The sequence below is a fragment of the Scylla paramamosain genome, chromosome 6, assembly GCF_035594125.1.
Source record: "Scylla paramamosain isolate STU-SP2022 chromosome 6, ASM3559412v1, whole genome shotgun sequence".
NCBI classification, from domain to species: Eukaryota; Metazoa; Arthropoda; class Malacostraca; order Decapoda; family Portunidae; genus Scylla; species Scylla paramamosain.
In genome coordinates this window covers 28621997-28646143 of record NC_087156.1, presented here as the reverse complement: position 1 = coordinate 28646143, position 24147 = coordinate 28621997, and the positions used below count along the sequence as shown (strand labels likewise).

Here is a 24147-nt window from a genome sequence, read left to right as displayed (position 1 = left end):
CTCTCTCTCTCTCTCTCTCTCTCTCTCTCTCTCTCTCTCTCTCTCTCTCTCTCTCTCTCTCTCTTTTTCAGCTAGTATTTTTTTCTTTTTCTTTCTTTTACTTTCTTCCCCTTTCTTTTTTTCTTTCTTTCTTTCTTCTTTTTTTTTGTTCTTGCTCTTGGTCTTGTTGTTGTTGTTGTTGTTGTTGTTGTTGTTGTTGTTGTTGTTGTTGTTGTTCGTCTCTCTCTCTCTCTCTCTCTCTCTCTCTCTCTCTCTCTCTGCTCCTTACTTCCCTAGTCTATACACAAGGGTCTTCTAATTCTAACACCAGGTTGTCTGACATATTTAAGTTAACACTCTTCTTGTACCTTGTTATTGCTTCTGTTTGTCCGTTTTGATATGCAGTGAATCTGAATTGGTCTGATGTTTAACACAGTACTGTTTAAACATTTATTGTATTGTGTTTGTTCGAGTATTGTATTATTAGTGTTGAAATATGTTTAATATAGTTAAGTGCTAGGTGAAAAGGGACTGGTAACTAGCTTGTTTAGATATGTCACTTACGCGCTGCGCTCTGGCGACGAACAGCAGAAATAGTTCAAAAGGGAGTGAGGGGGCCGGCACTTGGTTCGTCTTTGCTTTACACCTGTGAACATCTTACCCTTCGCCTTGACACCTCAGAGCGCCAGAGATTGGTGAGTGTTGCGTACTATACTTGCACGTGTTTGGTGGATACATCAGGGAAGTGGAGTTGCAGTCTGAATTTTTGTTGTTGTCACTGGTTACGCTACTACAGACAGGTTTTTTTTTTGGTTCTTCGATTGTTGCTGCCTCTACATTACACCCAAAACTGTCATGCTAGGTTGTGGTTTCATGGTGTAAATGTAAATTACATAATCTGTTAAGTCTATTCAAGAAAGGTTGTTGTAGTTAAAGTAGCAACAGACATGACAACTGGTTAGTAGGGTAGCTGTTATGTAATCCACTGCTGTCTTACATTTCCAGTTTAGTTTACTTTTTTTTCTAATCCTGCAACATTTATTGTGGTGATGTGGGTGGTGGTAGCGTGAATGGTGCTTCAAACTCGCTGCCATTAGTGGATTTCCAGATGTTTAAGCAAGTTAATCACAAGCGTTTTTCAAGATTTACCTCTCAGCATTTTCCTTTCCTGAATTTACTGTTTTTCTATTAATATTTTATTCTTTTGCATTTTCCTTTTCCCTGTCTTATCTTTCTCATTAATATTCTACACCTGGGTTTATCTTCCCAGTACTTCCCTTCCCCTAAATCTTTCCTATTAATTTATTCCTGGATTTATTTCCCCTGCAGTAACTGGCTGAATCTATCTTTCATTTATTTAACTGTTTCCATATAAAGCATCACCTGAGCGGATCAGTCTACAGGTAGCAGCACTGCGGAATACATGAATAAGTAAACAGACAGATTTCTTTATGGTGTGGAGGCTTAAAATGTTTCTCTCTCTCCCTTCCAGGTGCTGAGTGCCGCTGCCGTCTCGTGCAAGGTAAGGAAGATGTTGCTTTTTCTTCTGTAGCGACTTTGGAAACTTTAATATTGTGTTTTTGTGTGCTGTTTTCTCTGCATCACGTGTGTGGAGAGTTCATAAAGAGAGAAGACAAGGAAATAGAATGTTTAGTTCTCTTTCTCTCTCTCTCTCTCTCTCTCTCTCTCTCTACTCTCTCTCTCTCTCTCTCTCTCTCTCTCTCTCTCTCTCTCTCTCTCTCTCTCTTTTTTTTTTTTCTTTTTTTACTTACATTTGTTTAAACTCACTGCATTTTGCTAACATTTTTCAGATCTGCTTTTTCCAATTTTTAAAATTCGTGTTTCTTCCGCCGCCTTACAGTTTATATATATATATATATATATATATATATATATATATATATAAATATATATATATATATATATATATATATATATATTATATATATATATATATATATATATATATATATATATATATATATATATATGAAATTTTGCTCCACCATTTTTTTTTCTAAAGTTTCCCTCTTTGGACGCCTTATTTTTTTTTTTAGATTTTTCTCCTTCTAACGATGGAGTTGTGTTGAATTTTTTTTTTTAACATTTGTCTCTCTTTCTGGGAGCCTTAAAGAGATTTTTCATAATTTTAGGCTAACGAATTTTGCTCTTTTCGTAAAATTCCGTTCTAGTGACTTGTCTTATCAATGTTCCCTCCTGGTGGTGGTGGTGGTGGTGGCGGTGGTGGTGGGCAGGAAGGTCGCCGTCATCACCAGTAGACTGACTATCTTTAAACCGCTCGCCTGCTCGTTCCAGTTTTTGGGTTCTATATTTCATTAGTCTACCAGGCCTTATCTCTCTCAGCGCGGGCATGTTAGCTCGTCCACTTGACCGTAACTCAGGCTTTTGTACGAGCACACGGCCAAGACTAAACTAACATGATTATAGTCCTTTTTTCGTTCTTTTCAGTCTTTTGAGGAAAAGGCGAGTAAATATGTTTTTTTGTTGTTGTTGTTTATGTGTTTTATTTCGTTGTTTTTCTAGCTTTCGTAGTTTAGGGGAAGCGGTGAACTTTTTTTTTAGTATTTGCATTTCGATTTTTTTGTTTTTAGTTTTCGTAGTTTAGAGGAAGGACACATTCATCCATGCGTTTTATTTACATTTGCTTATTCATTTACTTGATCATTTATTTCTATATTTATTTAACTGTTTATTTGTTTAAAGTTTTCGTATCTCTTGGGTATCCTCCTCTTCACCTAAAGTACAGTATTGGGAATGCTACTGTCAGTCTTCCCATGTCGCGTACTACATTTCTTCCCTTTATTGTTCTCGTGACCTCCCGCTACTGATACTTTACTGCGGCAGGCTGTCGTGAGTGGCGCCAGGGCCCTGAGACAAGGCTCCCTCAGTTGTCGCGGCGGGAAGCAAAGACACCACCGGCACAGTTTATGCCTCGGATGTCGTGCGCGTCGAGCCGAATTCTTCTCCCACCCTTTTAAGGAGCTCAAGGTCGCATTCCACTTATTTATACATGCTTTAAGATTACTCCGCACTTCCAGACTGCCGCATGTGGAGGAAGTCTTTCCCCGGAGTGCCGAGGAGTGAAATGTTGAGGGTTATACCGCATCGGTTGACTTAAGTGTTCCTTACTCCTTGTGGTGTGGTGAGTATGAGAGGCTCATTTCTCTCGATCCCGTCACGGTTTTTTGTTAGGATTATTCATGATGTGTTTAATGAAAGTGGCTTGTTTTTGCTAGTTGCGTCTTGTTTCCTTTCTGTCACTGCATTTCTCTCTGCCTCATCTTCAGTATAATGTAATCGTCTCGTTTATGTCCGTATAAATTTCATTAGAAGCCAGCGCCGCCTGTCCGAGCACGTTCTTCAGTGAGATGTCGGTCATTACTGCCCAGACTGCTGTGTAACGTGTAACCTTGTGTTTTGTCGTGTATTCATCACGACTGCCAGTTATTTGTTTCCCTGCCGCCGCACACGTGTTGTATTGACAGTGTTGAGCTGCACGTCATCTCATCTCACAGTTACAGGTGAAGTGTTTGCCTTGCTTCACTTTCCGGGCTGCCTGGGTGCCGCGCCGCTCTTCCCTCCCCCGTGCAGTGGTTCTGAAGCACGTGCCAGTCCTCCACTGCTGTTAATCCCACACACTCGAAGCTTCTTGCCCGGGGCGTCACCCTGCACCGCCCGTCCTTCACTGCACCTTTAACACACTGTCACCTGCGTGTCTTCTGGAGTGGCGGGGTAGGGGCGGGCAGGTCTCTTTGTGTCTGGCGCGGCCGCTGCATTATGAACGAGGCTCCTTGCTCTACTTCTGCCTGCATTACACCTTCTACCTCACCACCTGCTTCCTCCTCTTCCACCTGCTCCCTCCTCTTCCACCTGTCTGCTCCACCTGGCTCCATCCTGTGCATCTTTCCCTGCCTCCTGTTTCCTCGCTTTCCTCTCACTCCCTGACTCATTCTTCATGTTATTTTTCCCACACGCTACCTGCCTGCCTGCCTCCGGATCCTCCTTTCCATCTCATTCCTTCTCACAGTTCACGTCTCCTCTTTCTCTCTCTCTTTTCACAATGTTTCTGTGCCGCCTTATTTCCCCCTCTACATCACGTGTCGTATTTTGCTTATATTCCCCTTCATTTCTTTCCTTTCTTTCCTTTCTTTCTTCCTTCGACTGATCACGTTTTTTTACTCATTCTTCTCCTTCCTCTTCACCATTTCATTTCATCCTCTCTTCCTCTTTTATTACTGTAAACAAAACCACTGTTAAAAAATAAACAACACCCACATACACTCACCCACACCCACCATTATGAAACCACACAACCTACACAATCTTTCCCCCTCAGACCACCTTCCTGCCACCCTTCACGGACCTTCCAACCTACAGCCTTTCCCCTCAAACCACCCTCTTTCACCCGTCACGCACTTTCAACCTACTGCCTTTTACCCCTCAAACTACACTCCTTTCACCCTTCCCGCACCTTTTCTCTTTACCTGTCTCCCTGCACATCACACCTTCCCTCACACCTGCCTCATCAGGAAAATGACTCTGTGGTAGAGCACCTTACCAAAGCAGCGCCTTCAGTGATTACTTCCCCCTCACTCTCTTTTTTATCCAATGAACAACAAAGAGGAGCCTTCATCTGGGTCGTTGCGTTCCTCCTTGTCCACCGCCGCCTCTTGGATGCCCCTCCAGCTTTTATTGAGCGCCTGGAGAGAAGGGGGGAAGGAGGGAAGGAGGGAAGAAAGGAAGGATGGTGGTGGTATAGAGGTAGGGAAGGAGGTAAAGGAGGATGGGAGGAGAGAGGGAGGAAGGGTAAGGAGGGTGGATGGATGGATGAGGAGAAGGAAGAGTGAGAAGAAGGGGGACTAGGAGAGGGAGAAGGGAAAGAAAGATGGACATAAAGGTGGGGAAGGGAGAAAGGGAAGGAGGAAGAGAAGACAGGAGGGCTAAGGAAAAGGAGGAAGGATGGAGATGTGGGAAGAGAGATCGAGGAAGGAAAATGAGGTGAGGTTAGAAGGGGAGGAAGGAGGAAAGCAGATGGAATGAGGTTGGGAAGAGAGAGAGAGAGAGAGAGAGAGAGAGAGAGAGAGAGAGAGAGAGAGAGAGAGAGAGAGAGAGAGAGAGAGAGAGAGAGAGAGAGAGAGAGAAACTGAAGGACTAAAAAGATAGGACTAGTTGGAGAGACAAAAGGAAATAAGGAAGAGGGAGAATTAAGTTCCAGAGAGATCCAGTTTAAAAAAAAAAAAAAAAAGGAGAGAACCAGGACTAGAGGGAGGGAGAAGAAATGTGAGGGAATGGAGAGGGAAATGTTGGTATGGAGTAAAAAGAATGGAAATGAAAAAGGGGAAAGGAAGGCAAGAATATGCACGAAAATGATGTATACAGAAATAACTGGAGGAAGGATTAAACAAAGGAATAATGGTAGAAAAGGGAAAAAGTGGAAATGAGAGGAAAGATAAGGAATAAAAATAAAGAAGGAAGGTAGAAGAGAACGAAAGTAGGAAGAGAGAGAGAGAGAGAGAGAGAGAGAGAGAGAGAGAGAGAGAGAGAGAGAGAGAGAGAGAGAGAGAGAGAAAGGAGGGGAGATCACATCATTACCTACACCTGACACTAATCGCGAAGGTAATGTAGCTAAATGATCTCTGGGCTCTTCCTCCCCTCCATTCTCTTACCCTCCTTTCCCCCCTCTCTCTCCCTCTCTCTCTCTCTCTCTCTCTCTCTCTCTCTCTCTCTCTCTCTCTCTCTCTGCCTAATAATCTCTTCACTTCCTCCCCTGTTTTTTTCATTTACTTTTCCTTCCTTCCTTCCTTCCTTCCTTCCTTCCTTCCTTCCTTCCTTCCTTCCTTCCTTCCTTTTTCTTCGTTACAAAAACTACCACAAATAAAGTAATCAAAATCATACGAATCACATCAAGGAAACACGCACGGAAGGTCTATACATCGTGACTAAATAGATGAAAAAACAATATTCTTCTAACACTGAAGTTGTCAAGATTTAATACAGAGAAGCCTTCTCAAGTTCACCCACTGACTGCTCTTTGAAACCCCACTCACGACCGCCCTGTCTTTCACATACTCATCTTCACTCCCTTTCTCTTGCAACTACTACGAGTATTCACCAATATTTACTCGTAAACTCCAAGCCTTTTTTTTTTTATGTAACTCCCACTGACTGCTCTTTGAAACCCCACCCACCACCGCCCTGTCTTTCACATATTTCTTTTTACTCTCTTCCTCTTGCACCTTCTATGAGTATTCACCAGTATCTACTCGTAAACCTCAAGACTTTTTTTTAATGTAAGACTTGCGCTGACTGAGGGCAACTAAACTGAGAGGAAAAAAGAAAAAAAATGTCCATTGAAGGTGGTCATCCCTTAAAAAGACCCAAAAGCAACCCCAAAACTAGTACAAGGTTCACTCAACGTGTTAATCCTCTAAGTGGACAGCCCGAAAGCAAGTCCAGTATATTGTGAAGTGTCTTGAAACTCCACTGTCTGTCTCACTTCTCTCACTTTACAACCTCGATCCGATCACTAGCGTCACTTTCCATCACTTCCCATCACTCTCCCTGACTTCTCTTGACTTCTCAGATCCAATCACTCTCTCTTTCACTTCACTCACTCCTATATTCCCATCACTTTCACTATTCACCTCTAATCACTATCACTTACCATCATTCTTTCCATCACTAGTCTCACTTCTCAACTCCCATCACATTCACTGTCTCCCTCACTTCACTCACTTCCTAGCTCCGATCACTACCATCACTACCCATCACTTCCTATCACTCTCCCTCTCCCTCCCGGCCGGTCTTTGATTACGGATCCCGGCTGATTGATAATAAACAAGCAGTTCACTCAGGCAGTAATGAAAATAAAGGCAACGCTCGAGTGTCGTTTGGAGAGGAAATATCGAGGCGGAGCGACTGTTAGCGGGGCCCAGTGTCCGTCTCTCCGTGTGTGTGTGTGTGTGGGGGGGAGGTTGGGGGGGGAGGTTGGGGTCCATTTGGCTGTTTGCGTGTTTGTGTGCGTTTGTGATCTGTCTGTCTGTGTGGGGGTTTTAGATTACTGTCTATCTGTCTTTTTGTCTGTCTGTTTATCTATCTGTCTGTCGTCTTCATGTGTGTGTGTGTGTATGTGTGTGTATGTGTGTGTGTGTGTGTGTGTGTGTGTGTGTGTGTGTGTGTGTGTGTGGTGTATAGTTAGTGGCTGCCTCTGTCTGCTTCTTGATTTTCTGTGTGTGTGTGTATCAGATTAGTTTTTCTCTCTCTCTCTCTCTCTCTCTCTCTCTCTCTCTCTCTCTCTCTCTCTCTCTCTCTCTTCTCTCCTCTCTCTCTCTCTCTCTCTCTCTCTCTCTCTCTCAATTAGACTGTCCTACGTAACAGTCTCACAATGCTACTCCCTGAAGAAGAGAGAGAGAGAGAAAGAGAGGAGAGAGGGAGAGAGGAGAGAGAGAGGAGAGAGAGAGAGAGGAGAGAGAGAGAGAGAGAGGAGAGAGAGAGAGAGAGAGAGAGAGAGAGAGAGAAAGCAAAGAAAAATATGATTGATTAATGCAGATAAGAAAACCCATTTTTGTTATTGACTCCCAGCTCGAGTTTGAAGGAAAACTAATCCATTTTCCCTTCCCGTTTTTCATCCCCTTTCCCTCACTCCCTCTGCTCTCTTTCCGGTCCATTTGGAAGGCAACGGTATGGGAGAGGAGGAGGAGGAGGAGGAGGAGGAGGAGGAGTAGGAGGAGGAGGAGGAGAAAAGAAAGCGGAGGAATGTTGCCTTTTGTTTCCATGCCTTTTCTTTTCTTTATATTTTCCATTTAAAGTAGCTCGTATCTCAACAACAGGTAGAGACAGACAGGTGTGCAGTACAATACCTTTACATTTCACCACCCTGCACGTGTTACTCTTCCGTATATTTAAAATGCCTCTAGGTAACAATTTTCTTCTTCCTTTGCTTCCCTTCCTTCCTTTATATAACATATGTATATTTTAAAAAAACCATTAGGTAGCCTTATTTTCTCCCTCCTTCCTTCCTTCCTTCCTTCCTTCTTTCCTCTCTGTCACAAACACTACCATAATACCAAAAACACCATTAAAAATCCATACCACAAGAAAGCATGCCACTAAAAACCACTAAGACACAACAAACCATACCACACTGAACTTCTACATATTACTACTAAAAAAAATATGATGAAAAAAAAAAAAAAACCGTACTCTAACACTGAGGTTGTCAAGATATGCTCTGGCTGCAGTTTGTTTCTCCTTTGTGTTCATTTGTGCTCCTTCGAGACGGGGAACCTCAGCAGTTGGTATAGAAGTGCCGGAAACGCCCTCCACTGTGGCAAATTAAACCACTTCACCGCGATAATTTCCTCAAAGGCGAGGACCTAAACAGAGAGAGAGAGAGAGAGCAGAGAGAGAGAGAGAGAGAGAGAGAGAGAGAGAGAGAGAGAGAGAGAGAGAGAGAGAGAGAGAGAGAGAGAGAGTTCAATAATAGTCACTGCCACATGGGTAGGAATGAATGAATGAATGAAGGAATGAAGGAAGGAAGGAAGGAAGAAAGGGAGGAAGAAATAAATGAATGAAGGAAGGAAGTAAAGAAGGAAAGTTAAAGTTGATGGATGAATGAAGGAAGGAAGGATGGAAGGGAAGAAATGAATGAATGAATGAATGAAGAATGAGTGAATGAAGGAAGATACAAAACAAGAAATAAAACTTTTGAAAGAGGAAAGGGCAAACAGAGAGAGAGAGAGAGAGAGAGAGAGAGAGAGAGAGAGAGAGAGAGATACCGAGGGTTGGCTGACAAGGCCCTGAAACCTTAATCATTCCGTCACAGGGAGTCGAGGCTTCATGAGGGTGAGAAGACGTTCTGCTGGTGGGGAGGGAGGGGAGTTGACGTGGGGGGGGGGGTGAAGAGGAGAAGGAGGAGAAGGAGGAGGATGGCGAAGAGAGTAATAGGACAGCTGGAAATCATTATCTGTAGTAGGTGTTGTAGAGAGAGAGAGAGAGAGAGAGAGAGAGAGAGAGAGAGAGAGAGAGAGAGAGAGGGGGGTGAAGATGAGTGGGAAGGGACTTGATGGAAGACGGTCAGAGATTTTTTTCTTCCTTCATCCCCTTCATCCCTGTTCTCTCTCTCTCTCTCTCTCTCTCTCTCTCTCTCTCTCTCTCTCTCTCTCTCTCTCTCTCTCTCTCTCTCTCTCTCTCTCTCTCTCTCTAACACAACACACGTCTCCAGTCTGGTCTCGAGTTCCAATTAGTGACAACGACTTTTTTCACCATCAATAAAACGAACGATTATGTTGCCAGTTTGGGGCCGAAGCGATTCCTAGCCCTTCCTTGCCTTGACTATCCTTGCCTTGCCTTGCTTTGCCTTGTCTCGCCTCTCCTCTCCTAGACGCTGTGAAATCAAAGCTGGAAGTCTGTGTGTCTGCTCGCGTTATCTTATATTTGATTGTAGTAATGGCCAAGGACAATAAAAAGGAAGCAAAAATAAAAGGCCACAGAAATGCCACTCACTAAAGAGCTAAATAGATTGTTCAGAATTGGAGGATAAATAAATGTCTTGAAACCTCTCTCTTGTGTGTGATGTGTGTGTGTGTGTGTGTGTGTGTGTGTGTGTGTGTGTGTGTGTGTGTGTGTGTGTGTGTGTGTGTGTGTGTGTGTGTGTGTGTGGGTGGGTGGGTGCATGTTTAAAAATTGTCAATCAAGATACTACACAAAATATTGATTTTTTTTTTTTTTTTTATGTAAAACGAGATTGAATCCACTGGACTTGGATGTATTAGTAAGAGCAGTGTCAGGTGAACCGGAAGACAAAGGAAGAGTGTGGGTGGGTTCTGGGTAGAGGCTAAGCAGGGATGGTATGAAATTACGTGGATAGGAGGCAGGTAGGGCAGTAGGAGGAGAGAAAATAGAGTACTGAGGATGGAGTTCGGATGAAAGGGGAGAAGCAGGAGGACGACGAGGAGAAATAGAGTTAGGAAGTTAACAAAGAAGCGTAATAGAACAAGAGAGGAAGAATAGAAAGATGCAAGGAAAGCAAAGGGATGGTATAACGAAGGAGAAGGAGGAGGAGGGGAAGGAGATATACGAGAAAGAGAAAAGTGGGAGGTTAACAAAGAGACGACGTGACAGGGAAAGGGAAGATGATAAGGAGAAAGATGCCAGAATAAGGAAAGAGGAGGAGCAAAAAGAGAATAGAGAAACCGGAGGATAACAAAATGAGGCACCAAAATAGATTAAAGACTGGGAATATCTGAAAGCAAAAAGAACAATGAAGCAATGGAAGATAATGCAACATAAGGAAGAGGAATAAGATGAAAAGATAAAAAAGGAGGATAGATAGAAGTTTAACAAGAAATTATTAGGAAGCAAGCGACTGGGAGACAGAGTAGAATAGAAAAAGAAGGAATGATAATATAATACAAAGAAAAACAAACAGTCACATACCTGATGGAGAAAAATAGAACTCTAAGCAAGACAGGTCACCGAGACAGGAAGATTAGGAGAGTAGCGCTGGATTACCGCTTTCCTTAGACACCAGAAATCTTTCCGTTACAAATAGCATAATGTACAAGGACAGGAAGGGAAAGGAGGAAGGAAAGACCGCATACAAGACAGGGAACGAGGGGAAAAAGAACATACATAGAGTAGCAACGCGTAGGAGTGAGAGAAAAGGAGTAGGAACTGAAGGAGAACGAGTTTGTGTACACCAGGAAGTAAGAAAAAGACCGTATGCCCCATTCTCTTAGTAATAAAGTGCTTTACTACACCCTTTATGGATCATTTTGGAAAGATCTTTACTGCGCCGGGGAGAAGTGTAACGAGGAGCTGCCGGCCTTGCTCTTCATGTGGGGATTTATTCTTACCGCCCTTTCACGTGACCTGAGCTGAGCCGCCTCCACCCCTGCTGAGTACTGGATACAAGAGGGAGAGAAGAGATGGTGTAGCTGAAGAAGAGTTGAGAAATTATGGTTAGTGAAAAGCAGACACTCTAGACGGACAAAAAAATAGGGAAAATGTAGCTGGTGAGAAAGGAGAAGCTACGTGAAGATAAATGTCTGTTGGAAATATAGAGTAATGAAGGGAAAGGGAAATTAAAGTTGGCGACGGTAAGGTTGAATAAGATCGAAAAGAATGTAAGAAAATAAGGGCAGAAGCAAGAACACAGAGGGACAGAGACACGGACAGACAGAAACACATAGACAGAGAGAAACACACATAGATAAAACAGACAGAGAAACATAGATAAACAGAGAACCAGACAGAGACAGAGAACCAAGAGAACCAGTAAGCACACCTAGCACTCCCTCTCACCTGGCGAAGAATGATCGGCTCTCACACTCCCGAGGCCTTTCCCATCGTGGCCTTGCTCGCTCCGCCGCCTCCGCGATTATTTCTGAATATTATACCGGCATTAATCCTCCCGAGTGGTTATTTTCCGCGCCCGTTTTAAGCAGATTTCACCGTTCGGAATTTAGAGCGGAAAGAGGAAGAAGATCAGGAGGAGAAGGAAGAGGAGGAGGAAGAGGAGGAGGAGGAGGAGGAGGAGGAGGAGGAGGAGGAGGAGGAGGAGGAGGAGGAGGAGGAGGAGGAGGAGGAAGAGGAGGAGGAGGAGGAAAAAAGAGGAGGAGGAATAACGTTTATTTTTACATATAACTTTGATCTGTATTGTACTTCCTGAGAGAGAGAGAGAGAGAGAGAGAGAGAGAGAGAGAGAGAGAGAGAGAGAGAGAGAGAGAGAGAGAGAGAGAGAGAGAGAGAGAGAGAGAGAGGATACGGATGTGGATTCGGATGAGGATGAACAGAAATGTGTGGTTATTGTTGTTGTTGTTGTCATTATTATTATTATTATTATTATTATTATTATTATTATTATTATTATTATTATTATTATTATTATCGTTATTATTATTATTTTTGTTATCGCCATTATCATTCCCTCTTTTGATATCTTCTCTGTTTTATTTTTCTTCTTTCTCCTCCTCTTCGTCCCTTCTACAGTCTGTCGCCTCTCTCTTCTCACCACTTTTTATGATCGTCCTCCTTTACTTCTTATCTCTCCTTTGCTTGTCTCTCCCTTGTCCTTCTCTCTCTCTCTCTCTCTCTCTCTCTCTCTCTCTCTCTCTCTCTCTCTCTCTCTCTCTCTCTCTCTCTCTCTCTCTCTCTCTCTCTCTCTCTCTCTTTCTTTTCCCATACCATCTTCCCTCTTTTCCTTTCCCTTTCTTTTCCTCTTCTCATTACTTCTAGTCATTCTTCTAAATGTTTTGTTTTGTTCTCTCAATTCCTCACTCTTTTCTCTCTCTCCTTTACTTCGCCGTTTCTTTTATTTATTTTCTTCTCCCTTCTACTTCCTCTTTTCATATTCTTCTAGTTGCTCTTTTGTTTTTCTTTTTCTGTCCCCCCCTTGATCTCGTTTGTCCCTTCCTCTTTGTCCTCTGTTTTCAGTTTTTTTTCTCTTCCTTGTTTACCTTTTATGCTAATTATATTTATCTTTCTATTTCATTTCGTCTTCGTTTTTCTTTCTTGTTTTTTTTTTTATTTTTTTCTTTAAACACATCTTACTTCTTTACCTCTCACTTTGTTTTATTTGTCTTTTTTTTTCTTTATTCCGCTTTTAGATTCTTTCTCTACTTCCTTCTCTCCTCCCTTCTTCCCCTCCTCCTCCTCCTCCTCCTCCTCCTCCTCTTCTTGGTTTTGTAATGTTTGACACTATATTCAACCATCACTTACACTGCTGTCCTCCTCCTCCTCCTCTTCCTTCTTCTTCTTCTTCTCCTCCTCCTCCTCCTCCTCCTCCTCCTCCTCCTCCTCCTCCTCCTCCTCCTCCTCCTCCTCCTCCTCCTCCTCTATGTTAATAACTCTAAGCTTCCTTAATTAGTGTCATTCCTCTTCCCTCTTTCCTCCCATCCCTCCTCCCGCCATGTTGTGTCGGAGAGACAAGGAAGGGAGAAAAGAAGGTCACCGCCTCCATTTCATCTCCTCCTCCTCCTCCTCCTCCTCCTCCTCTTCCTCCTTCTCCTCCTCCTCCTGCTCCTGCTCCTGCTCTTCTTCCTCTTCCTCCTCCTCTTCCTTCTCCTCCTCCTCCTCCTCCTCCTCCTCCTCCTCCTCCTCCTCCTCCTCCTCCTCCTCCTCCCTCCTCCTCCTCCTCCTCCTTTTTCCTTCTCCCTTTCTTCGTCTTCTTTTTATCTTCCTTATCATTCCTTTTACCTTCAAAGTATTACGTGAATATTCTCTTACCAATTTGTTTATTTTCCTTGTATTTTCTTCCCTATACATATTTTTTTACGTTTATTTTGGTGAGAGAAAGGATAAATTATGTATATATATATTTTTTTTTTATTTCGTTTTCAGTGAAGGGCATTTTTTTTTTTAATTCTGTGGTCTGTGTATTCTCATCATTATTTATATTTCTTATCTTTACGTCTCTTTTTTTTTTTCCTCTTAATGAAAATTCTCATTCCACAATTCCCGTTTTCATTTTTTCTTCTTAGGTGGGAAGAGAAAGACTTCTGTTTTGTCATAATTCTCTCATTTACTGGTGTTTCTTTTCTTTTTTTTTTTTTCACAGTAAATCTCTCGTGCGTTAAGTAAGTAAGTATTGAGAGAGCTCCCTCCCTCCCTCCCTCCCATATCATCCCATCCTATCCTATCCTATCCTATCCTAACCTATCCTATTCTATCCAAACTTTTCTACAATGCAATGCCTAGAACAAGAAGGAGGAGGAAGACAAAAAAGAACACAGGAGGAGGGAAACACAGGAGGAGAAAAGAAGATTACACATCCCAACAAGTCTCCTGATGTTCGTTCTTTCCACGTAATCTCCTGCCAGTAAGATTATGCAGGAGGAACAGATACCAGGAGAGCTACTGAGCCGGGCACTAATACCTGTAAACCACGTTAGGGAGACGAGGAGAGAATAGAGCGGGGCTTCCACCTTCCGCCTCTCCCTCCAGCAACGTGTCGACTGGAGGCTGGCATGGGAAGTGGTGGTGGTGGTAGTGGTGATGGTGGTGGTGGCGGGTAGAATGAATGAATGGGTGGATGGATTAAGGAAGGAAGGAAGGGGTGGGAAAATGAAGGACGGGGAAGGAAGGATGGAAGGCAAGAAGGAAGAGGGGAAATAAGTAAAAAGGAAGCAAAGAAAGGAAGGAAGAAAAGAGGAAAAAAGAAAAAGGAGGAAGGAGAGATAGGAGGGCATAAGAAAAGAAGAAAAAAAGGAGAAGAGGAAGGAGGAAAGAGAAAAGGAGGAAGGAAGGGAGAAGAGAAATAAAAGGAGGAAGGAGAAAGGAGAAAAAAGAAACGAAGGACGGAAGGAAGGAAGACGAGAAAAGTTCAAAGGAAGAACAAGGAAAACAAACAAACAGAGGGGGTAGATAAAAAGAAATCTGCACTGAGAGAGAGAGAGAGAGAGAGGATGTGAGAGAGAGAGAGAGAGAGGAGAGAGAGAGAGAGAGAGGAGGAGAGGAGAGAGAGAGAGAGAGAGAGAGAGATAAGAACCAGTTGTATCTCCCCTGAAATATGTAGTGAAGATTATTATTTCTATTATTTCTCAGCCATTCTTATCACATCTCTTTTCATAACCATCTTCTATCCTCTGCACTTTCTTCCTGTCATTTTTATTTATTTATTTATTTTTATTTTATTTTTTTCTGTTCACATCCCTTTGCTGAGACTCCTCCTTGTCTTAAATGTTTTGGTCCATTCTTATTTCAATTTATCAAGACCAAAACCAAAACATCACTACCACATAACTCCCCTCAAAAATTAATGGCCAGATTTTCTTGTACGACACATCTCTTTCTTTCCTTCCTTCCACCTTACCTGTGGCTCTTCATCTCGGCTCCCACGGCATGAGGAACCACGATATTACTTCCCCAATACGGCCAGCGGTCTCAGAAAGGTCCGGCTCTTCACCTGCCTGGCTCTCCGACACAAGGACGCTCTTTTATGTTTTTCTTCTTTATCTCTTACCTCGCGAATGAAGGTTATGACCGCCCAAAAGACTTTATCTCGCTGTTGGTTCTGAGCGGACCGGCTGGCTGCTGTGCGCGCCTGACGAAGAGGAATAGGGATGATGGGGAAGAGGAAAGAGGAAGGAGGAGAAAGATGACCGTGACGACAAATGAGAAGGATGAGAGAGGAAGAAAGAGGAGAAAGACGACGAGGAAGAAGGAAGAGGAAGATGGACGAAGATAAAGGAGGAATAAGACTACCAAAAGGAAGGAAAAGAATGACAATGAAAGAAGAAGGAAAAGAGAGACAACAACGGAGAACAACCACGACCAAAAAATTAAAAGAAAGACAACAATGTAGAAAAAGGAAGGCGATGTTAACGGAAAAGAAAAGAGAAAAGAAAAGAGCGACAACGAAAAGAACAAAAAAAGACTGGTTCACGCTACAGAAAAAAAATGTAGTTGGGAAGATTATAAATGACTGAGATATAGAAGAATTAGCTGAAAAAGAGAGTTTCTGTTGGAAGTAAATAAAATTAGTTCCAAAAGTTGATGAGGAGGTAATTAAGAAACTAATGTCTTTTTTTTCCTCGTGCATCCGCGAAAGAGGATATACGAGGGCACAGAATTCGGGTTGGAGGAAAGGAAGCCCGCTAATATGAACTTCCAAAAGGTAAAATAGTAATAATAATGATGATAAAAGATGATAAAAATAAATAAACATTCTATTCTTCTGTAAGTAGAAATTCAGTACAGCACCTGCAGCTAGAAATAATAAAACAGCGAGACAAGAAACAGAGGAAACATTTGAAGTTAAAACGGCGTAATAACAGCACCACCACCAGCACCACCACCACCACCACCACGACCACCACCACCACCACTGCCACCACCACCACTGCCACCACCACCACCTTCGCCACCGCCTGTCGCTCCCAGCCGTGGCCTTAATGCAAACTCACTCACGTCACTCATTTCATCTTTTAGCTCACAATTTCAACACTGCTTTTGTCTGGGATATAAGAGCTTGCATTATTTATGCATACTGAGCACAAAAGGAAAAGGTCACGCTCATGAAGAATAGGACGAAAATATAAAATAATATTTTTTTATGATCACGAGTCGTGAGGTGAGAAGGAATAGGGTTAAACTATCGATAGGGTCACGGAAACAGCCCCGAAAGCCCTCCAATGACTTCACTTTCAGACTGTTGGATGTCGAGATAAGACACGGGAAAATTTGAGAATAACAAAGGCCACAGAAAATATTAATCGGGTTCTTACGGATGTCGTTCCTGTTGAAGATGCAGAACTCGTGTTAAACTCTCAGTAAGGTCATGAAAAGATCTTGAAAATTCTCCCACAACTTCAATTAGTCTGTTGGAAGTTGACGAGATAAAACGAAGAAAGAAATTAGAATACCAAAGGCCACAGAATATTAATCGGGTTCTTATACATAGATATATTTCCTGCCGGAAGCGCAGAACCCGTGTTAAACAACCAGTAAGGTCTTGAAATTCCCGGCAATAACGTCAAATAGAGCCTGTTGGAAGTTAGCAAGATAAGATGTGTAAAAAAATAGAATACCAAAGGCCACAGAAAATATTAATCGGGACCTTATGGATGTCTTTCATGTTGAAGGCGCAGAACCCGTATTAAACTATCAATGAGATCATGAAAACGGTCTTAAAACCTCCAACAATAACGTCAATTAGAGTCCGTTCGAAGTCGTGGACATAAGACGCGAAAGATTTTAATACCAAAGGCCACATGGAATATTAATGACGTCTTTCCTATTGAAAATGGAGAACTGTCACTAGAGGCATGGAGGCATTCCCTCACCCCAATAACTTCAATTAGAGCCTGCCTGAAGTCGTGGAGATAAGACGCGGCAAAGTTTGAGAGTACGAACCCAAGGAAGCAAGCCAGTGTTTTCCCTGCTTCTCTTAATCGTCTTCTCGTCTCCCTTTTTGTTTTTCTTACAGTTTTTTCTTGTAGATTTTCCTTTTTTTCTTCTTGATCATATATATATATATATATATATATATATATATATATATATATATATATATATATATATATATATATATATATATATATATATATATATATATATATATATATATATATATATATATATATATATATATATATATATATATTTTTTTTTTTATTGGGTTGGGTATATTTCTGGCATTGTTGTTCTCTTTGCATATGTGTGTATTTGTTTTTATTATTGTTTTTTGCACTCGTATTTTTCTTTTTTTTTTTTTACATCTTTTCCTTCTCCACCATCACTAACATCACCACCACCACCACCACCACCACCACCACCACCACCTGCACTATCTTTCCCTGACAATCTCATTTACTTCCACTCCACATACCACCATTACCAGTACCACTGTTTTCTTTCTCTTCATCACCTCCACCACCACCACCACCAGGACACCAACGCCGCAACAATATATAAGCTCCACCTGCTGCTTCACCTTCAAGAGTGGTGGTGGTGGTGGTGGTGGTGGTGGTGGTGGTGGCGGTGGATTTGCATGTCCATGTGGTGTCTCTTTATTGCTTATGGCGAGAAACGTTAGCGAGGAGGTATTAAGGAGAGAGAGAGAGAGAGAGAGAGAGAGAGAGAGAGAGAGAGAGAGAGAGAGAGAGGAGAGGGGGAGAGGATGAGAGGATGAGAGAGTATGTGTGTGTGAAGCTAAATAAAAAAATAAATAAAAAAAAGAGTAATATTAATTTTTTTGGTGAAAGGAAGAAAATTATACGAAAATTAGACCGCGTATTGTGCCAGAGAGAGAGAGAGAGAGAGAGAGAGAGAGAGAGAGAGAGAGAGAGAGAGAGAGAGAGAGAGAGAGAGAGAGAGAGAGAGAGAGAGAGAGAGAGAACGAACATGCATTCTCCCCTCCATTCTCTCTCTCTCTCTCTCTCTCTCTCTCTCTCTCTCTCTCTCTCTCTCTCTCTCTCTCTCTCTCTCTCTCTCTCTCTCGCTCTCCCTAAATTATTTTCCCTCATCTGCGTTGCTTTACGTTTTGCATTTTACTCTCTCACTGTTTTTGCCTTTATTTGTATCCTCGCTCTCTTTCATTGCAACATTTTATTAGAGAGAGAGAGAGAGAGAGAGAGAGAGAGAGAGAGAGAGAGAGAGAGAGAGAGAGAGAGAGAGGAGAGGGAGAGGGAGAGGGGGAGGGAGAGGAAGAGGGAGGGGGAGGGGGAAGAATGACTGAACAATTTCCTGTTAAACTTGTCTCATTTTTCTTTCATTCTTTTATTTCATTTCCCCAAGAATTCCATGCAGTTATTTATCAGCAATTCACAGCAGTGTATTTGATTGTATTGTGTATTATTCATTTATTTATTTATTCATTTATGTATTTTATTTTCATCCAGGATTCGGACGCATTGACTCCTCCCCCTCCTCTTCCTCCCTCTCCTCCTTCCTCCTCCTCCTCCTCCTCCTCCTCCTCCTCCTCCTCCTCCTCCTCCTCCTCCTCCTCTTGCATCCCGGCCTTCTTACTTGCGTATCCATTTTTGTTTCGTTTCATTTTGTTCTTCTGTCTTTCTCTTTCCGTGTCTTTCCTCTCTGTTTTTTTTACCTTCTTTCTTTTTAGTTCCCCGTCTTTCCTTCCCTCTGCGCTCGTCTCATTTTTTTTTATTTATTTATTTATTTTTGGCTATCTTTTTCCCTCACTCATGTTTCCTGATGTCTTGTTTCCTCTTCTCTTCCTCTTTCTTTTTAATCCTTTTTTTTATACTCAGTTTCTTTTGTATTTGATTTTATTCATTCTCTCTCTCTCTCTCTCTCTCTCTCTCTCTCTCTCTCTCTCTCTCTCTCTCTCTCTCTCTCTCTCTCTCTCTCTCTCTCTCTCTCTCTCTCTCTCTCTCAAGTTCCCTATTCATCACACTTGATCTCCACCTCTTCATCATCTCCTTTAAGTGCATTTCTTCTCCATTTTACGATCCCTTAGTGCCAAGTCGTTGTGGTCGTGGTCTGAAGTGGATTGAAGGTCGTAGTGCGTGTAGTTGCGGATGATTGTGGTGGTGGTCGTGGATGTAGATGGATGTGAGTTGGTCATACTTTAGGTGACAGAGGATCGTCTTGGTCGTGATTCATGGATGGCGAGGTACTAGAGGTCGCTTTTCATATGGGTCGTTAGGAAGCGTCACAGATGCATAGGACTAGACAGAAAAACAGACAGAGATAAGGAGGAATACAAAGAGAATCACACACACACACACACACACACACACACACGCACATCATTCAGACTCAACGGAAACCTAGAAACAACTCACTAACCAAGCAAATCACGCCAAGCAAGCAGCAAATCAAGGCAGGCCGCACCACGCACAGAGCATCCAGTCACCAGGCAGCTGCGGGCAGGAAGACGGTAACGTGAGCTTGCCGCTTTACTTCCTCTCCCTCCCTGCTCGCATCTCATCACCACTTGAGCCTCTTAGGGAATGCTTTAGCAGAAACCTAACACCGCCAAACCAGCCTGGAGAGCGTTGTGCCTCACTCGGCCTGATTCCCTTTATCCAACAACTGTGAGGAACAAGTAGAGCATGGGAAGACCAGGAACACGGAACAGAAAGAAGAGCATATATGAGTCTTTACTGGGGTGTTTGTGTGGACTATGTATTATTCAGCTTGCACAGACGAAGAAAAAAAGAGGAAGTATTGCACGAGAACACGGAAAGACAAGGAACACAGAGGAATATAACGAAAGAACAGAGAAAGGAGGATATACATATGAACGTCTTTACTAGGGTGTTTGTGTGGACTGTGTAATCTAGCATGCACAAACGAAGGGAATTACATAGACGAAGGAACAGCGAGGTAGTGAACGAAGAGGCTGAGTTAATATGCGTAGATGCGTTAAGACGTGAAAGGGACTGAAGCCTGAGTGTGACAAGAGGGCGGCAGGATCAGAAAGGAGTTATTAATATTAAGATTTAGATGTGACTCAGTATCAAATGTCAGCTTGCGCGTGACAGGCTGAGTGAAACGAATGATCAAGGAACCTGGCTAGAAAGAAAAAAAAAATGGACGGTTAGGACGGAAATTAATCTCATATGGAAGCTTTTCTGCGAGAGACTGACGACAGCAATCACTTACGTAAGTAGAAAATACGAAAAAAAAAAAACGGGAATAGAGGATGAGAAGATAACAGGGGTAGCAGCAGCATTAATATTCGTAGTAGTAGTAGTAGTAGTAGTAGAAGGAGAAGGAAGAGGAGGAAGAATACAAGGAAAAAAAAACAAAAAAACAGACAGCAACAAGATGACGAGGAGAAGCAGCAGGACACAAACAAAGACCTAGAAGAAGCAAACCACTGTCTTACTCGAATGACTCATTTCATCCCACGGGCCACGATACTCCTGTACTACATCGCTGCTGATACAAATGACCACCCATCCTGCCTCTCCAGAGCCTCTCACGCCCCCACCGTTTCCACCATATAGGAAAATAGAGCTTGTCTGGCAGGCTGGCTGGCCGCTGCTCAATAAACTCATCAACCTTATCACTAGCCAAGCTTTTTCCGACATTAACGAGTGGTGGAAGTTATCATACGAGAGAGAGAGAGAGAGAGAGAGAGAGAGAGAGAGAGAGAGAGAGAGAGAGAGAGAGAGAGAGAGAGAGAGAGAGGGAGTGAGTAAAGAAAGTTAGGTTGGAGTCTGAGAGAAGTGAGAAAATTAATGTCCCTCTCTCTCTCTCTCTCTCTCTCTCTCTCTCTCTCTCTCTCTCTCTCTCTCTCTCTCTCTCTCTCTCTCTCTCTCTCTCTCTCTCTCTCTCTCGCTCACTCGCTCACTCTCTCACACACATGCCGAGAGGGACCAGGCATTAATCTCTTGCAAGCCCTTGTTTTTGTTTGCTATTTTCATCCCTCTCCCTTCCTCCCTCCCTCTCCCTCTCACTCCTTCTCTTCCTTGCCATCACTTAGTTCTTTTTTATACTCTCTCTCTCTCTCTCTCTCTCTCTCTCTCTCTCTCTCTCTCTCTCTCTCTCTCTCTCTCTCTCTCTCTCTCTCTCTCTCTCATAGATTTATATTCCATTTGGTTCTGTCTCTTTATTTATTATTCATGTTGTCTCTTCTTTTCTTCTTTCTCTTTCTCCTTTTCTTTTTCTTTTCCTGCCTGTATTTTTCCATAATGAATGTTTTATCGCTTTGTGTTACTTCCCTTCTGAATTTTTTTTCTTTAAGCGTTTATCTTTTTATTTGTTGACGTTTTTTTTTTTTCGCTGCCAGTCTTTCGAGCTGTCACTTGTCTTTTTCTGTTTTTTTGTTCACTTTTTGCAGTATTTCCAGTGGAGATTTTCCTGTTTTATCATGCAGAATGCTTTTTTTATTTTTTTTTATTTAGTGTGTTTTCTCGTAGGTTTTTTGTCCATCTCTGTGTGTGTGTGTGCGTGTGTGTGTTGTTCATTTCCTGCCTTTGTTTTATTTGTTTTCAAGTTCTCATTTTGGACATTGTATTTCTATATTTGCTTAATTTTTTCCTTCTGTTGTCACGTGGACCGTTTTTCACTTTTCCATCTGTTTTTACTTACTGCAGTTTATTTATCGCGCTTTTTTCATAACCTTCTTCTATCCATACTTATTTTTCTTATACTTTTTAAAATTTTGTACTTTACTTTATTTTTTATCTATTTATTTATTTATTTATTTATTTATTTATTTATTTATTTATTTACCAACACAAGAAAGTCAACTTGCCTGATATAGACTAAAATGCAGTTCTTAGTTCTAAAGGTGTTAGGCGCTCATTTTATTGAATCCAGTGCCCAGTATTTATAGTTTGATACGGGCGTGGATTTCTTTATTACGTGGATGATGAATATTTCAGGTACTCATATGTTAGGTTGTGTAATCATCATCATCACGACGAACAAGATGCCTTTCTCTGGACAGCGACGACAGGTGGAGATAGGTTGCTGAGATTTATTCATTGGCTGCCACTTGTATGTCTCTTGGGTTCGTTTAGTTTGTTCTGATGTTCTGTGACTCACGAATTGTAATGATAATTTTATTTTGGCGATGAAGCCAACAATATCTCCAGAGATAATTACAGATCCCTATTCTTTAACGCTTTCTCATCAAGCTGAACCTGGAATACTTAATAATATAAAAAACTAAGAACATAAGAAAATAAGGGAAACTGCAAGAAGTCATCAGGTCTACACGTGACAGTCCCTGTATAAAACCTGCCTGCCAACTTACACTTATGGTCCCCATCCATAAAATTGTCTTTGCGAAACGTGGGTCAATTTCATATCATGCTTTAGAGCACATTAGTAATTCTCTCTCTCTCTCTCTCTCTCTCTCTCTCTCTCTCTCTCTCTCTCTCTCTCTCTCTCTCTCTCTCTCTCTCTCTCTCTCTCTCTCTCTCTCTCTCTCTCTCTCTCTCTCTCTCTCTCTCTCTCTCTCTCTCAAGTGTTCACTATGAAATATGACTTAGTTTTGACACTAATAAACGCGTTCACCGGACATCACCTGTAATAAGCGGTGCCTGTAACACTGCTAATACACTTTCATTAAACCTTGCCTGCCGAAAAAGTAAAAACATAAAGTCTCGTTCATTAAATCTTGCCTGTAAAATGCCGTACTTTCTGACACTAATTAACTCTTTCATCAAGTCTCACCTAGAATATGCGGTACTTTTTTTTTACTGAGCTAATTCACTATTTATTTTTTTTTTCCCAGCAAATTCACTGCATTCCTCGAGAGACATGAAGCGGCGAGGTGGCAGAGAATGTGTTCCCCTCAGCGAGAATTAGTGTGATGTGGGATTATAAGAGGGTTTTGGCTTACACTGGCAACACTTTTTTACACACTATGACTTTAGCTAGTAGTTTTTATTTTTTTATTTTTCCATTATTGGTTGGTTAGTTATTACTTGTTAGTTAAGTGGTGAATTAGTCTGTTGTTAGTTACTGTAGTTATTTGTTAGTTATTTGTTTATTTGCTTAATTGCTAGTTAGTTAGTTAATTACTTGGTTGTTTATTTAATTAGCTCAGTTTCATCTTGTTTATTTATATGTTGGCTTGGTTTGTGTGTTAGTTGATTAATGAGTTTGTTAGCTGCTAGTTAGTTTGCTGGTAAGTTAGTTAGTTATCCATACAATCATTCATTTACTTACACACATAAAACATTCCGAAAACCATCCACGCTTCATCGTCTTTTTTTTTTTCTTGATTGGTTAACTTTTGAAACCATCCCGCTTCTGTAACTTATAGCAGTGTGTACGCCGTCTGCTCCCCAAGGTACCATGGCAGTCTAAACTTTTTCCTCTCCGTGTAGTGTGCCGTAGGGAGCTGTGGGGCTGGCTGGCCTACTGGCTGGCTCGTTGGCTGGCATACTGGCTGGCTGGCATAGTGGCTGACTGGATGGATGGATGGATGGGTGGGTGGGTGGCTGGCTTACTGGCTGGCTCAATGGCTGGCATACTGGCTAGCTGGCATAGTGGCTGACTGGATGGATGGATGGATGGCTGGGTGGCTGGCTGGCTGGCTGGCTGGCTGGCTTACTGGCTGGCAAGTTGGTTGGCTGGCTGGTTGATTGCCTGGCTGGATGGTGTGAAGAGCAAGGGGGATAAAACCTTTCCTAAACCCTCCCCACTTAATTCTTCTCATAAAGGTACTGAAATCCTGCGGAATGCTGTAAGAATGTTTAAAGCTGGTACTTTTTTTCTGCTTACTTTTTTTAATTGGGGGTAGCAACTAGCAACGTTGTGGAATTTCATTCTTTATTTCTTTTATGTGTTGTTTTTGTTTTGACCAACGATCTTTTGTGAGTTAAGGAAAAAATGTCAGTTAGTGTCTTTTTTTTTTTTTTTTGTTACTCTAAACTTCATACGCTTTTCGTCTTCCCACTTTTGACTTCTTCCTCCACCTTCTCTCCCTCTTTCTCTTCCTCTTCTTCCATGTCTTCCTTTAACTATTTTCCTCTTCCTCCTTCCAGCCAGCACACCTAATGCTGGAGGGAATAATATCACAACTCAGGAATGTGTTGTGTGCCTCGTACTGTCGCTGCTCATTACTGACTACCAAGGGCTTCCCGGCTCCTCCCCTTGTCCTTTGTCTGTGTCTGTGTGACTGGCTGTGATATGTCTGTCTGGCTGCCTGGCTTCGTTGGCTGGTTGGCTAGTTGGCTGGTTGGGGTGAGTTTTCTGTTTGTGTGTCTTTCCTGCTGA

At 42.2% G+C, this 24147-nt stretch overlaps 1 protein-coding gene across 2 annotated transcripts in view; it reads left to right on the top strand.

Moving 5' to 3' along the window:
• LOC135101574 (uncharacterized) overlaps nt 1-24147 on the top strand; it is a 142956-nt gene that overhangs the window by 47883 nt on the left and 70926 nt on the right. For both annotated transcript variants that reach the window (XR_010269309.1, XM_064005699.1), the window contains exon 2: nt 1472-1501. Coding sequence is in view for 1 of the 2 variants with exons in the window: in XM_064005699.1 (XP_063861769.1) it covers nt 1472-1501 (30 nt within the window). In the remaining variant the exon portion in view is untranslated. The remainder of the gene's footprint in view (nt 1-1471; nt 1502-24147) is intronic.